The 14,781-nt window shown below is 32.8% G+C and overlaps 1 protein-coding gene across 1 annotated transcript in view; it reads right to left on the bottom strand.

The window, feature by feature from the left end:
• HDX (highly divergent homeobox) overlaps positions 1-14,781 on the bottom strand; it is a 246,974-nt gene that overhangs the window by 22,474 nt on the left and 209,719 nt on the right. Inside the window, exons 6-7 of the mRNA XM_078064085.1 lie at positions 10,824-11,031; positions 84-160 (exon numbers count right to left, since the gene is read on the bottom strand). Coding sequence (XP_077920211.1) covers positions 84-160; positions 10,824-11,031 — 285 coding nt within the window. The remainder of the gene's footprint in view (positions 1-83; positions 161-10,823; positions 11,032-14,781) is intronic.

Here is a 14,781-nt window from a genome sequence, read left to right as displayed (position 1 = left end):
TATTACCAACTGGAAACATATCCTTTAAATCCATCATGTAGGAAAGAATCTATCATGAAGAAAGAATTTCAAAATATACGTACCACATTATCTGCAGATACTGCATGATGGTCCTCCTCCTTATGAGCCCTTGCCTCATTTGGAACTTCACTGGACTCCTCTATGGGAAAAAAAAAAAAAAAAGGCTATGATTTCATTTTTCATTCCTCAAAACTTCATTGAGAATGCTTTTCTCAAGATCACGTAAATAATTCTTTATTTTAAAAAGACTGTGCGGCTCAGTCAGTTAAGCATCTGCCTTCAGCTCAGGTCATGATCCCAGGGTCCTAGGATTGAGCCTCGCATTGGTCTCCCTGCTTAGCGGGGAGCCTGCTTATCCCTCTTCCTCTGCTGCTTCCCCTGCTTGTGCTCTCTAGCTCTCTGTCAAATAAATAAGTAAAATTTTTAAAAATAAATAAATACACAAATGATAAAGTCACATCATATATGCTTTGATAAAGCAATTCTAACAATGCGTTCTAGGAAATAAGTGTGGATAGGTGCAAATACAGGGATAGTCATTACTGTGCTGTTTATAATTGGAAAAAAAATGGAAGCAGCTTATATGCTTAACAACAGAGGATTGTTTCATTTAGGACCTAATCCTTCAATAAATACTATAAAAATTAAGGACAAGAATAGTTGATAATAAGGGAAATATTCATCATCTATTGGAAAGTGAACAAATGAAGGTGACAAAATCTACTATGTAGGTACACTGTGATCTTAATTTTATTTTATTTATTTTTTAGAGAGAGAGTATGAGTGCAAATGGGGAAGGGGAAAGGGAGAAGGAGCGCGAGAGAGGGAGAGAATCTCAGGCAGACTCTGTACTAAGCATGGAGCCCACTTCAGGGCTAACCCTGAGATCATGACCTGATCCAAAACCAAGAGTTGGACGCTTAACTAACTGAGCCACCCAGACACCCCTATGATCTTCATTTTATAAAAGGAAAAAAGTGTATATTTTCATTTACAATGAAAAGACTGACATTATTTATACCAAAACATTGACATTATTATTTCTGGATGGAATTATAGGCAATTTTTTTTCCTTTTGTCTAATTTTACTTATTTTGATACTTCTTATTTTTTCAATTTTCTTATTTATATTTAAATATTTTTACAATGAATTTGTATTGCTGGTTGTAATAAGAGAAAAAATGATAAAATTTTTGAGTACATGATATAAAAGTATAAATATAGTACATTTCTAATTTTTTGAAAAGGTAAGTGTATGTGAACACACACAAATACACACACACACCTGCATATATGCAAAGAGAAAACACTGGCAAAAATATCCACCCACTCCTATTTTAAGAAGTGAGAGGTAGGATCACTGAAAGGATTATTTCAAAATTTTTCACTGTATTTTCATGTATTTTCTGTAATGAACATGTATTCTTTTTATGATCAAAAGGGAGACAAAACATAAGAGACTCTTAACTATAGGAAACACACTGGGGGTAGCTGGAGTGGAGGGGGGGATGGGGTAACTCGGTGATGGGCATTAAGGAGGGCACATGATGTGATGAGCACTCGCTGTTATATGCAACTGATGAATCACTAAACTCTACCTCTGAAACTAATAATACAGTATATGTTAATTAATTGGTTTTGAATAAAATAAAAAATTCAATATTCTAAAAATGTGAAAAAATTAAACTAAGAAAAATAAATTCAGAGAAACAAGTCTATTAAAAACCTCTCTGTGTTGATCTAGGAAAAGTGGCTAGTTCACAGCATAGGCTGTCTACCAAATAAAGCCCTTAGATTACCTCTGCGTCTACTCCTTAGTAAAACAAGACAGTAATGTTTCTCCCTTCTTTAGGCATAGTCATGTCATTGACATTATTTAGATAAACATTAGTTGAAGTTCTCAGCCTCTTGGTAGCTCTGATGTTTTATTTCACCATAGAAAGCAGAACAAAGGGGTGCCTGGATGGCTCAGTCAGTTAAGTGTCTGCCTTCGGTTCAGGTCATGATCTCAGTGAGTCGGCTTCTCCCTCTCCCTCTGTGAGCTCTCTCACCACTCTCTCAAATAAATAAATAAAAATCTTAAGAAAAAAGAAACAGAACAAAAATATTTATCAGTCCTCCTAAGATTTTTCCAGATCTATTCCTTCCCATGGAAAGATATATAGAGGTGCCCAATATGAGCATGGAGCATTAACAGGAAAAGAAAAAGTGGCTGATTGAGGAACTCACATGAGGACATAGAGAATTAGGTTTAAGATATACAGCAAAACTTTACCAGAATTTTAATGCGAAGTCTACCATAAATTTAATTTATTTATTTATCAAGTTAGTGATTTTCAAGTTTTTATTTAAATTCCAGTTAGTTAAGATACAATGTAATATTAAGTTCAGGTGTATAATACAGTGATTCAACATTTCCATACAACACCTACTGCTTACCACAAGTGTACTCCTTAAACCCCATCATCTATTCCACCATCTTCCCCACCTCTCTACTTGTAACCATCAGTTTGTTCTCTATAGTTAAGAATCTGTTTCTTAGCTTGCCTCTTTCTAGTTTTTTATTCCCTTTGCTTATTTGTTTTGTTCCTTAAATTCCACATATGACTGATCATATGGTATTTGTCTTTCTCTGACTGACTTATTTTGCTTAGCATAATACTTTCTAGCTCCATCCATGTCATTGCAAATGGTAAAATTTCACTTTATTTTATGACTGAATAATAATCCATTGTATATGTATATACCACATCTTCTTTATCCATTTATCTATCAATAGATACTTGGGCTGCTTCCATAGTTTGGCTATTATAAATAATGTTGCAATAAATGTAGGGGTGCATGTGTCTTTTCAAATTAGTGTTTTTGTATTTTTTGGGTGAATACCTACTAGTGCCATTACTGGATTGTAGGGTAGTACAATTTTAATTTTTTTGAGAAACTCCCATACTGTTTTCCACAGTGGCTGATCAGTTTGCATTCCTACCAACAGTGCACAAGGTTCATTTTTCTTCATATCATTCCCAGGACTCGTTGTTTCTTGTGTTTTTTTATTTCAGCCATTCTGACAGGTGTGAGGTGATATCTCATTGTAGTTTTGACTTGCATTTCCCTGATGATGAGTGATGTTGAGCATCTTTTCATGTGTTTGTTGGCCATCTGTATGTCTTCCCTGGAAAAATGTCAATTCACCTCTTCTGCCCATTTTTAATTGGGTTATTCATTTTTTGGGTATTTATCTTCTGCCATTCCATAGGGTGCCTTTTAGTTTTGTTGATTGTTTCCTTCACTGTGCAGAAACTTTTTATTTTGATGTAGTCCCAATAATTTATTTTTGCTTTTGTTTCCCTTGCCTCAGGAGACATATCTAGAAAGAGGTTACTACAGCCAATGTCAAAGAAATTACTGCCTGTGTTCGCTTCTAGGATTTTTATGGTTTCAGGTCTCACATTTAGGTCTTTCATCCATTTTGAATTTATTTTGTGTATGTTGTGTTTTGCATGTAGTTGTCCACTTTTCCCACCATTTGTAGAAGAGACTTTTTCCCATTGGATATTCTTTCCTGCTTTGTCAAAGATTAATTGGCATATAGTTGTGGGTTCATTTCTGGGTTTTCTATTCTATTCTATTGGTCTATGTGTCTATTTCTGTGCCAATACAACACCATCTTGATCATTACAGCTTTGTAATATAGTCCAGAATTTGATGCCTCCAGCTTTGCTTTTCTTTTTCAGGATTTCTTTGGCTATAGTAATCTTTTGTAGTTCTATACAAATTTTAGGATTGTTTATTCTAGCTCTGTGAAAAATGTTGTTGGTATTTTGGTAAGGACTGCATTAAATATGTAGAGTGTTTGGGTTGTATAGACATTTTAACAATATATTTTCTTCAGTCTATGAGCATGGAATATTTCTTTGTGTCGTTTTCAATTTCTTACGTAAGTGTTCTATAGTTTTCAGAGAACAGATCTTTTACCTCTTTGGTTAGGTTTATTCCTAGGTATCTCATGGTTTTTGGTGCAATTGTACATAGGATTAATTCCTTGATTTCTTTTTCTGCTGCTTCTTTAATGGTGTATAGAAATGCAACAGAAACATGTCTTTCTCTGATTGACTTATTTCGCTCAGCATAATACCCTCCAGTTCCATCCACGTCGTTGCAAATGGCAAGATTTCATTCCTTTTGATGGCTGCATAATATTCCATTGTATATAAATACCACATCTTCTTTATCCATTCATCTGTCGATGGACATCTTGGCTCTTTCCATAGTTTAGCTATTGTGGACATTGCTGCTATAAACATCAGGGTGTACGTACCCTTTGGATCCTTACATTTGTATCTTTGGGGTAAATACCCAGTAGTGCAATTGCTGAAACAAACTGAGGGTTGCTGGAGTGGTGGGGGGTGGGAGAGATGGGGTGGCTGGGTGATAGACATTGGGGAGGGTATGTGCTATGGTGAGTGCTGTGAATTGTGTAAGACTCTTGAATCACAGACCTGTACCTCTGAAACAAATCATACATTATATGTTAAAAAAAGAAGAAGAGAGTAGGAAGGAAAAATGAAGGGGGGGAAATCGGAGGGGGAGATGAACCATGAGAGACTATGGACTCTGAGAAACAAACTGAGGGTTCTAGAGGGGTGGGGGTGGGGGATGGGTTAGCCTGGTGATGGGTATTAAAGAGGGCACATATTGAATGGAGCACTGGGTGTTATATGCAAACAATGAATCATGGAACACTACATCAAAAACTAATGATGTAATGTATGGTGATTAACATAACATAATAAAATTAAATTAAAAAAAAAGAAATGCAACAGATTTCTGTATGTTGATTTTGTGTCCTGCAACTTTACTGAATTCCTTTACCAGTTTTAGCAGTTTTTTGTTGGAGTCTTTTGGGTTTTCTATATAGAATATCATGTCATCTGCAAAGAGTCAAAGTGTGACTTCTTCCTTGCCAATTTGGATTCCTTTTATTTCTTTTGTTTTCTGATTGCTATGGCTAGGACTTCCAGCACTATGTTAAATAACAGTAGTGAAAGTGGACATCTCTATCTTGTTCCTAACTGTAGAGAAAAAGTTCTCAGTTTTTCCCATTGAGGATGGCATTAACTGTGGATTTCTCATATATGGTTTTTATTATGTTGAGGTATGCTCCCTCTCCACCTACTTTGTTGAGGGTTTTTATCATGAATGGGTGTTGTATTTTGTCAAATGCTTTTGTTACCTCTATTGAACACCATAAATTCAATTAATTTTTAAATAAAAAAATGATTCCTAGATGGATCAGACTTTATTCATTATTTAGACATTTCAATTCATAGGAATTTCAAGTCCTATGTAATCAGCAACTAAATTAAATGAAGGGGAGTTTAACAGGTTTAGCTGCAGAGCTGATATTGGTACTAATGCTGTCAGAATAGAGGTTACAGTGCTCATCAATAAGATCATTACTGGTATCATTCCTTTTAGGTTTGCCTTATATTTCTGTTCTTACTTTCTCATAACTATACACATTTCTGCTTTACTGGCAAAATATACATGCAGGGTTTGATTATTTTATTAGATGTAAATAAAAACTGTTTTGAAGATTTCTAAAATAAAAAGGTATGAAGTGATAGCTTCCACATTACTGCAAATTGGAAAGCTAAACACAGTCATTGTGTCTGCTTATTCCTCAGGAAAAGCAGCTCTGCAAATTGGAAAATAAATAAGTAAAATTATTATCAGCAAACTCTAGAGGGCACTCTGTATGGTAACCATACACTTAAACTGAGTAACCATGCAGAACTCTATTTTATATGCACACCCACGTAACAGATACAGTTGAAAAGAATCTTTGCTATAAAATTTAACATTACAGATGTTAATTGTTCTCATACTTTAAACAGTTTGATTCTCGGGATAGTAAAAACTCCTTAAAATTGCTCATCCATGCATATATTTTAGTAGACACAGAACTTTACATTAAAGAGCTGAGTCATCTATTACTTTTGCTAGAGTTTGCAGTTGTATGAGGGGTGAAGCCAGGTAGCTTTATCACATCTCCTTTCTCTTCACTTCCCCACAGAGAAAGGAAAAAGAAATGGGAAAAGCGAAAGTGAGAGATAGAAGGTGGAAGTTAGAGGTTAAGTTGGAAGCTTTGTATCAGGGAAGTACCTGTTCTCTCAGAAAGGAAGAAATGAAACTAAAACTGCTAAAAGATCAGCAACACTTTTTGGTGATTTTTGGCTAAACTTGCCTTTTACTGTATTTTAAAAATATAACACTTCTTTTAGCTTGTAGAGCTTTTTCTAGAAAAATTTAACACAATTTTTAATTGATTTTTACATGTAAAATATAAGTCCTTCTTTAAAGATATTTTTCTTTTTCTCAGACATTTAGAAGACTAATTTTCTTGAATCAACAGCTATATTATAAAGGACTGAATTTCAAGTTGTTAGATTTTTGAAATAGTATGGGCAGCTACTCTGATTATTTGGTCTCTATATCTCTCAGATGTAATTAATGGAAATCTCAAAGTAAACACACATTCAACTACATTTTCATAACTGAAAGAGAATATGGTTAGCATACCTTAAAGTTATGATATTAGTCTAGGCCACATGATACAATTCACTTAATCATCACAAAAGGATCACACAGTTAAATCAATCAGATTAGCATTCTCCATCAGCAAAATGAGGAAGAAAATAGTACAGAACTCATTGGAAATAGTACCAAAAAAGGCTCTTTTTGTATCTTTTATGCTTTTCTGTTCCAACTTCTGATAAGAATGAAAAGGTTATTATGCAGCTGTCAAAAATAAGCCACTGAGAGGAATTCTAGGCAATCTCACTTCCCATCAAGTGTTTTTTGATTCATATATTAAATTCTCTCTCTCCTTTTCTCATAGGTCTTGATTACTATGCCAGCTGTCTAGAGAACATACTATTAAATGCCAGTGTAGGAGCAGTGGTCCATTAGCAACCTTAAAATTAACTCATTTTTTTCCCATTAACTACTTATTTTTTTTAATTCCCTTTTAGATGGGGAAGTGGAAGTCATAGATTGAAACTCCCCTTTAGGGGTTTATGTAATTTACTTTAATCAGAATATTTCTTAATAGCTCTCCCACCTACCCAACCCATAGAAACACACAAATCCCCATTATCTTCCAATTAGCTGCCAGCCATCATTCTCTAAAAGTCCATTCATAAATCACTGAAAATATTCAAGTATTCCCAGGCACATACAATTTAGTAAATACTAATAGAAGACAAAAATGGTTTAATGGACCAATTAGATTATAAACAAGGGATTTGGAAATGATGCAATAGCCTTTCTTTTTTTCCTGCTTCACAGTTTTCCTGTACACTAAATTCTGTGTTATCATCTTCATCAATACCAACAGCAAATGTTGGTAAAGGCAGAGAGAGAGAGACAAAGGGAGGGAGGGAAGAGAGAGAGAGAGGGAGAGAGAGAGAGGAAACACTTGAATATTCACACAACTTTTTTAACACTGGTATTAAAATATATGGCCCTGGCAATGCTGAGAGCTTTTATATCCTTTCCATTACTCAACCTAGTGCAATCTGCTTGCCTCCACCTTGCAACACACATTGTTTTTTGAAAGAATCCTTTAAGCACCCAATTCAATGGGTTTTCATTCTTTTTTTAAAATTTTATTTTCATTTTCCTGCTTTATTAAGGTATAATTGGTGTAAACAAAGTGCACATAATTAATGTATACAATTTGGTGAGTTTGGACATATGAATACACTCATGTTACCATCACCACAATACAGATAATAAACATATCCATGACCTCCAAAAGTTTTCTTTTGTCCCTTTTTTTGTGTTAAGAACACAATATGATTTATCCTCTTAAAAAGCTTTTAAAGTCTATAACCCCTTATTGCCAACTATAGGAACTAACAGTTATATTACAGTTGTGTAATTGTAACTTTATACTCATTGAACAACTCCTCATATCCCTGTCCCTCATCCTCTTTTACCATTATATTGTCTACTTACATACCTTTGACCATTTTAGATGCCTCATATGAGAGAAATTTCTAGACATTTCTTTCTTCTGAAATTTCTCTTTCCTTGATTTTAGTAATAACATAACATTCTCATTCTCCTATATCTGAATATTCTTTTGATGGCTCCCTTTTCTCCTCTAGCTCCCAAATCTGGATATTTCTCAACACACAGCTCTTATACATCTTTCTTTCTTGTTTTCCATTTTCTCACTTAACTAAATATTCTATTTCTATGGTTAGACATTATTTTTTTTGGCCTCGATGTGGGTGGCTCCTATATTTCTTGTCATGTCTTAACTCCTCTTCTGAGTTTCAGACCCATATTATCCATGAGTCTCCTGAACAGCTCTACATGGATGTCCTGATGTCATCTAAAACTTAACACATGCAAAACTGAATTTATCTTTCCACACTTTATTATCCTTTTAATGCAGTGTCAATAAAAAAAATCTTAAAATGATTTTGGGGGAGAGAGATTGGCGAAAGGTATGACTAAGCAATTCTAAAGTTAATCTAGAAGAATCTGTGCTACAAGAGCTAAGAAGAGTAATCAGAGCACTACCAGATATTTAGATATTTTATAAAGCCACAGTTATAAACAATCAGATCAATGTAACATAATATGAAATCCAAAATATATATGTATACATATATGTGTGTATGTATATAATACTCGATAAAAAGCTACAATTAAACTCACTGGAAAAAAATGTTGGATTATTTAACAAATATTGTAAAGGCAACTGGTTAACCATTTGGAAAAATAAAATTAGGTATTTTCCTCACACATCTTAAAGTAAAATAAATTCTAGGCAGAATAAATGCCAAGTTGTAAAAATGAAACCATAACAATATAAGAAGCAAATATAGGGGTATGTTAACACAAATGTGATACAGTAAAGGACTTTGTAATCATGACACCAAAGTCAGAAATCATAAAGAAAAGGATTGATATATTTGGCAACAGAAATACTACAAGCAAAAGTTCTGACATCCATAATCAAATTTAAAAGGCAAAAATTAAACTGGAAAATATATTGTTAATATTCTGGTCAGTAAAATAAACAAAATGGGTCAGTACAAGAATCTTTCTCTTTCTCTCAGATACAAAAAGACTATATATTGTATAATTCCTTTTATATGAAATATTCAGAAAATACAAGTTTATATTGTCAGAGAGTAGATATGTGGTTGCCTGGGTTTGGATGTGGGAATGAGGGTTGATTACAAGCTCAAATAAATATTTTGAAGTGATGAAAATATTCTAAAGCTGTACTTTAGTGATGGTGATAATCCACAACTCTATAAAATTTACTAAAAATTATTGAATTCTACATTGACAGATGAATTTTATGATATGTAAATTAAACTCAATACAAGTGTTCATTGAAAAAGTACATGTTATTATTTTAATTTTCATTGCTCTCATGAGCAATGTTATAAAGATGATCCAGTCTATTTCCCTTAGTTTACAGATGCGGAACTAAAGCCCCATGAATTAAATGTTTTGCCTGAAGTCAAATAATCATCTAGTGGAAGATCTAGGACTTTCACCCAGGTTGCCTATTACCCTGGTGTTAATCATATTATACCATACCCTCTTTTATTACAAAACATTTATAATGTTCTAACCTAAATTGATTAGAATTTCAATAAAATAAAAAACAATTATACTTAATTATAATTATGGATTGTTACAATGACCAACATTTCTAAATGTGAGATATCATTATTGTGGTAGATAAGTGTTGTGATGACTCAGTGAGACTCTTTAGGGGGAGGCATTAAAAATAAAAAAGATAAGACAATGGGTGTTGTTGAGGATATAGAGGAAAGGAACTCTTGTACACCATTGGTCAGAATGCAAATTGGTACAGCCATTTTGGAAAACAGTATGGGGGTTCCTCAAAAACTTAAAGATAGAACTTCTTTGTAATCTGGTAATCCCTCTTCTGGATATATAAACAAAAGAAATAAAATTAGTACCTCAAAGAGATATTTGTGCTCCCACATTTCTTGCAGCATTACATAGAATAGCCAAAATATGGAAGCAACCTAAGTATCTGTTGACAGATAAATGGATAAAGAAATTGAGAAATATATATATATCTCCTATATATAGGAATATATAATATATGTAAATAAATATATATAAATATATAAAAACCTATATACATATATATAGGAATTTATTCCGTCTTAAATAAAGGAGATCCTGCCATTTGCAATGACATGGATGAACCTGGAAGACATTATGTTAGATGAAATTAGCCAGGCACAGAACTAAAAATACTGCATGATCTCACTTACATGTGGACTCTTAAAAAGTCAAATAGAAGCAGAGAACAGAATGATAGTTACCATGGTGGGGAGGTCAGGAAAATGGGGGAATTTAGTCAAAGGATACAAATTTGCAATTACATAGGATGGATAAGTCTAGAGATCTAATGTCCAGCATGATTATTACAGTTAACAATTCTATATAGCATACTAGCAATTTGCTAAGAGAGTAGATTTCAGGTGCTCTCACCATATACATAAACGGTAACTATGTGAGGAGATGGATATGTTAATTAGTTTTACTGTAGTAATCATTTCATTATGTGTGTGTATATATATAAAAATACAATCAAAATAAATCAATTTCTTTTCAAATGTTTAAACAAATATTTTGAAGACTTTAGATTTGAAATGCAATTAGCTGAAAAGCAAGTTAAAATCCATCAAATTTACAAAAGCTAGTATTAGAAAGTGCAGCATATGAAATACCTTGAGAGCTTCCTTCAGACAAACAGATGGATACTTCATCATTTCTTTCATTATCTTCTCCTACTTCAGGACCAGCTTCTTCTCTTGATGTGAGTGCAGACAAAGAACCAGACTCAGGCTGCTCAGAAAAATCAGCAGGGCCTCCTCTTGGAGGCGGAACTTCAATCCCCATTAAACGATATTTCCTTCTTCGATTCCCAATCCAAGTCTTATAAGAGAAATACAAAAGGAATTTTTGTAAACATAGAACTTTTAGCATTTCTGGCCATTAAAATAATAAATGGATGCTGCATAAAATATGATTAAAAATAAATAAGTACCTAAAATAATAAAATTTAATTATTAGTCAATATGCAAAAATTAAGATAATTATGCTTTTACTTTTAAATATATTATTAGCCGAAAGATGACATTTATCTAAATATTCAGACTTTAAAGCAACATGTAGTCCATCGCAGAACACTTTTTTTAGACTCCTTTTTCTTTTTTGAAATTGCTCATTTTATTGATTTAATATAGTATAATGTGTCAAAATATCCAATACAATGTTGAATAAAGGACTAATAAAAATTTATAAGCAGACGTTTATGCTTATGAAGCAAACATAATTCAAACAGGACAACCTTGAGAGGAAATTAAACAAAATATATTTAAATTTTTGGTAAATAATAATTAAATAACAATGTTAATTTTTTAAAAAGCGTTTCTCTTAAATGATTATGTCTTTTTTAATTAGTTAAAAATACATAAATTTCTGTTTTTGGTTTTGTTTTTGTTTTTCTGTAGAAATAACCCACCAAATCTTTCAAACAAAACACAAATTGATTCTTTTCCTAAAGGGACCAGACATGTAACTAGAGATCTTTATCCCATATCCAATCTTGCTTCCATGGTGAAAATGTAGCTTCTATTAACTTTGACTCTTTAATGGTTACTTGGGTATTTCAAGTATTCTAAAATTTCATTTCATTTGATTCAGAACCAATTTTTAAAATGTTTTATATTAAAATAGTTCTAGAGGCACAAAAGTTTCAAAGGTAGATCTCCTTCCCTCAGTTTTCTCCGATTTATGTTTTGCATAATTATATCGCAATAATTAAAACAAGAAATTGATATTGCACAGTATGTATGTACACTTCTATGTTCCTTTATCACACGATTCTTCTTCCTCTTTTATCTACCATTCCCAACCCCTGGGAACCATTAATCTGTTTTCCACTTCTATAATTGTGTCATTTCAAAAATGTTATATAAATGAAGTCATAAAGCATGTGACTTTTTTGAAGTTGGCTTTTTTTACTCAGTATAACTTTCTGAAGATTTTTCAAGTTGCATATATCAATTGTCCATTCCTTTTTATTGTTAAGTTGTATTCCATGATATTTATGTACTTTTTCCCCATTTATTTGCAGTGTTTGTCTACTCATTCATTCATTGAAGGGCACTTAGGTTGTTTTAATGTTGGAGGCCTTAAAGCTTCTATGAACAGTCAGTCATGAACAGGTTTTTGTGCAGATGTAAGTTTTCATTTCTCTAGAATAAAGGTTCAAGAATCCAAATGCTTGGATGTATGGTATTTATACATTTAGTTTTATAAAAAACTGTCAAATTGTTTCCAGAGAAATTGTACCATTTTACATTTTTACTGGCAATGTATGAAAAATCCAGTTTCCTGGCATTCTTGCCAGCATCTGGTATTCTCAATAATGAAAAAATTGGCTGTTCTCATTCATGCATGCAGTGATAGATCATTGAGTTCTTAATTTGATTTCCCAAAGGCTAGTTGTTGAAAATCTTTTCATGTGCTTATTTGCCATCCGTATACTCTCTTCAGTGAAATGTTTCTTCATGCATTTTGCTCATTTTCTAATTGACTCTTTAAAAATGTTGAGTTTTAAGAATTCTTTATATATTCTAGATATGAGTTATTGTCAGATATGTGGTTTTTAAATATTTTCTCCCAGTCTGTAGCTTTTATTTTCCTCATCTGCGTCTTTTGCAAAAAAAAAAAAAAAAAAAAAGGTTTTAATTTTTATGAAGTCTAAGCTATTGTTTCTTTTTTTTTATGGATTGTGCTTTTAGTGTCATTTCTAAAAATACTTCACCAAGCCCTAGGTCCTGAAGATTATCACCTATCTTTTCTTCTAAACTTTTTTATGGTTTTTATTTTTTACATTTAAATCTATGATCCATTTTGAATTCATTTTTTTATAAGGTGTGAGATTTAGATCAAAGTTCAGTTCTGTTCTCTATGGATATCAAAGAGTTCCAGAACCATTTTTTGAAAAGACTTTCTCCATTGAATTGCTTTTGCATCTTTGTCAAAAATCAACTAAGCTGTCCATGCTTGTGCAGGGCTATTTCTGGGTTCTTTAATATTTCACTGATCTCTAGATGTATCTTCCCATAAATTCCACATAGTCTTGATTACAGTAGCTACATAATAAGTCTTGAAATTAGGTAGGCGGATTTCTTCCACTTCATTCTTTTTTTTCCTAGAATTATTTTAACTATACAAGCATATTTCCTTTCCATATAAATCTTAGCATTTTCTGGTCTACATCAACTAAAAATTTTATTGAGACTTTTATAAGAATTATGTTAAACCTTCATATTAATCTTGGAGGAATTTACATTTTTACTATGTTGAGTCTGCCAATCCATGAACACAAATGTCTTCCCATTTATTTAAAACTTCTTTGATTTCTTTCATCAAAGTTTTATAATTTTCAGCATAAAAGCCCTATACATGTTTTGTTAGTTTTGTTAGATTTACAGTAATTGATTTTTTCAGTGATTGAAAATAATATTATATATTTAATTTCAGTTTCAATATGTTAATTTTTACTGTATAAACACACAAGTGGTTTTTGTATGTTGATCTTGTATCGAGAGACCTTGTTAGATTCACTTATTGGTTATGGGACTGTTTTTGTAGTTTCCTTAGGATTGCCAACACAGGCAATTGTATGTTACTTTTATTTCCTTTTCTTGTTTCATTGCATTAGCTAGAACTTCCAGTACAAATTGAATAAAGGTGGTCAAAGTGGACATCTTGTTTTGTTCTTGACCTTAGGGGAAAGCATTCTATATTTCACCATTAGTTGATGCTAACTGTAGGTTTGGGCACTTGTAGATTTGTTTTTTGGGGGCAATTTTTAAGGATGATTTCAATTTCTTTAATAGTTATTCAAATCATCTATTTCATATCGGGTGATTTGTGATATTTTGCACTTTTTCAGGAATTGATCCATCTCATCTAAATTGTCAAATTTGTCCACACAGAGTTGTTTGAAATAGTCTCTTTTATCCTTTTTCTGTCTGCAAAGTCTGTAGAAATATCCCCTCACTCATTCCTAATATTACTAATTTCTGTGTCTTCTTTCTTTTTTCTTTGTCATTCTTGCTAGATGTTTGTCAATTTCACTGAACTTTTCAATGTACTCACTTATTATTTTATCGATTTTCAAATTCTTATTTATTTTTACCTCCTGACCACCTTTACTCATTTCTCCCATCTTCCAACTCCCCCTCACCACTGCATCTGGCAAACACCAATCTGTTTTCTTTATCAATTAATAAGGGGGGGAAATCGGAGGGGGAGAAGAACCATGAGAGACGATGGACTCTGAAAAACAAACTGAGGGTTCTAGAGGGGAGGGGGGTGGGAGGATGGGTTAGCCTGGTGATGGGTATTGAGGAGGGCACGTTCTGCATGGAGCACTGGGTGTTATGCACAAACAATGAATCATGGAACACTATATCTAAAACTAATGATGTAATGTATGGGGATTAACATAACAATAAAAAAATTAAAAAGAAAAAAAACCCCCCCCCACACACACACACAACAGAAAAGGTTTTGATCAGAGTTCCAAGATGGCAGTGTAGTAGGGGGACCCTGAATTTGCCTCATCCTTGGAATACAACTAGATCAACCTCCAACTATTTTGAACAA

This window comes from Halichoerus grypus, chromosome X (genome assembly GCF_964656455.1).
Source record: "Halichoerus grypus chromosome X, mHalGry1.hap1.1, whole genome shotgun sequence".
In the NCBI taxonomy this organism is placed as follows: Eukaryota; Metazoa; Chordata; class Mammalia; order Carnivora; family Phocidae; genus Halichoerus; species Halichoerus grypus.
This window is presented reverse-complemented; position numbering and strand designations above follow the sequence as displayed.